The sequence below is a fragment of the Austrofundulus limnaeus genome, unplaced genomic scaffold (genome assembly GCF_001266775.1).
Source record: "Austrofundulus limnaeus strain Quisiro unplaced genomic scaffold, Austrofundulus_limnaeus-1.0 Scaffold345, whole genome shotgun sequence".
NCBI lineage: Eukaryota > Metazoa > Chordata > Actinopteri > Cyprinodontiformes > Rivulidae > Austrofundulus > Austrofundulus limnaeus.
In genome coordinates, this window is record NW_013952747.1 from 165,558 (window position 1) to 167,666 (window position 2,109).

The window sequence follows — 2,109 nt, forward strand, 5'->3', positions numbered from 1 at the left end:
AATGACCTGTCATGGCCTAAATAGAGTTCAGTTTGTGACAGAGTTCCTGTCCTCTCATCAGGCCTGTCTGAGGCCTGCTTCGAGGCAGTAAATCTTGTTTCTTCGCTCGAGGTGACCCCTACAATTGATTAGAATTGACCAAATTGGGTTCTTTATTCCCCAATTGAAACCTAGAAAATTGCAAAAAAAATTTCAATAAGGGAAACCTGCAAAACTTTTAAAGTTCTGGATCTAGATTAATTTACATCCATTTCCAGCAATAAATCTGACTACTTTATTTGTTTAATTAAAGTATTCAGTGTTTAATTTATTGTTGAGCAGGTAAAGGAAAATCTTTTTGGCCCTCAGGTCCTTCTGACTTTATGATTTTGGCCCATGTGGAAAAATATTTGGACCCCCCTGTGTTCAGCCCAAACCCTCAGTTTTCTACTTTAATGAGTCTAAGTTCTTTTAATTAAACACAGACATGTTCAGTATCTACAGAAACATCTGAACCTTGGCTACAAGCTGATAAAAACATTTTTATAAACATCTAAGACAGTTAAAACTACAAGCAGTTGAAGATAAAACTATGAAAATAAAATAGGTTTAAAATTTGTCAACTCAGAGATGTTAAAATATTATTTGTGTCAAATAAGAGGCAGAATGTGTTCTTTTTGTTTTTGATATTGTTTAATTATCACTAGTTTATATGGTTCTGTATGTTGTATTCATGGTTAAATACAAGAGAATAAACCGTTGGCTGCAGCAGCTACATGTTGGACTGTTTGCTGTTTTTGCTGCAGAGTTTGGACAAAGTGGACGAGCAGGTTCAGCGGGTGGGCGTCACAGCCAGTAAGATCCCAGACGATGTCCTGGACCGGGCGGAGCAGCTGGGCGTCGGCCTGGCCCACTTACTGCTGAGCAAAGGAGCCAAGGAGATCCTGACGGTGGCCAGACAACTGAACGACGCCAGATAATCTGCCCGACTTTTAAGGCTCCATCTTTGTTTCTAACGTTTGCTCGTCCTCTGAGGTCGACTTGATTAAATTAAACTGTGTCTTGCTCCAGAAGAGAATTATTAAAAGTACTTGAAGAAAACTTGTGCTCAGACATCCCTCCTGACTGTGGGTCTGTGGGAGGATGGGCACTCTCAGCAGCGTCATCGTGTTCAAACCATCAACCAAAATAAACATGTTTCCTCCCAGCAGCTAAAACTGAATCTAAAATGTTTGTTTTTGGAGCCAAATACCTGCCTGAATACCCTCTAACAGGCTGTGACACTGTCAATCACAATGTAACATGACACCTTCCTTAAAGGGGCGGGGCCTAAAGCCTGAACTGCAGGCAGCCTGGTGGGGTGGAGGGGCTCATCTGTTGGCTTCAGTCTGCAGTAGAGATGCACCGATATGAAAACTTCAGCTGATATTAATACAACTGTTGCTGTTAGGGCCGATAACTGATATTACACAAACACACAGATTATATTCTACATAAACACACAAACACACAGATTATATTATACATATACACACAAACACACAGATTATATTAAACATAAACACACAAACACACAGATTATATTAAACATATACACACAAACACACAGATTATATTAAACATAAACACACAAACACACAGATTATATTATACATATACACACACAAACACACAGATTACATTATACATATACACACAAACACAAATTATATTAAACATATACACACAAACACACAGATTATATTAAACATAAACACACAAACACACAGATTATATTAAACATATACACACAAACACACAGATTATATTAAACATAAACACACAAACACACAGATTATATTATACATATACACACAAACACACAGATTATATTAAACATAAACACACAAACACACAGATTATATTATACATATACACACAAACACAAATTATATTAAACATATACGCACAAACACACAGATTATATTAAACATATACACAAACACACAGATTATATTATACATAAACACACAAACACACAGATTATATTATACATAAACACACAGATTATATTATACATATACACACAAACACACAGATTATATTATACATAAACACACAAACACACAGATTATATTATACATAAACACA

At 36.0% G+C, this 2,109-nt stretch overlaps 1 protein-coding gene across 1 annotated transcript in view; it reads left to right on the forward strand.

Annotated features, from left to right (window-relative positions):
* Positions 1 to 1,196, forward strand: part of LOC106527860 (porphobilinogen deaminase) — a gene marked incomplete in the record, with an annotated part of 26,374 nt that extends 25,178 nt beyond the window's left edge. Inside the window, 1 exon segment of the mRNA XM_014022870.1 lies at positions 786 to 1,196. Within this exon segment, the coding sequence (XP_013878324.1) occupies positions 786 to 959 (174 nt within the window).
* Between the last annotated feature and the right edge of the window lie 913 nt (positions 1,197 to 2,109).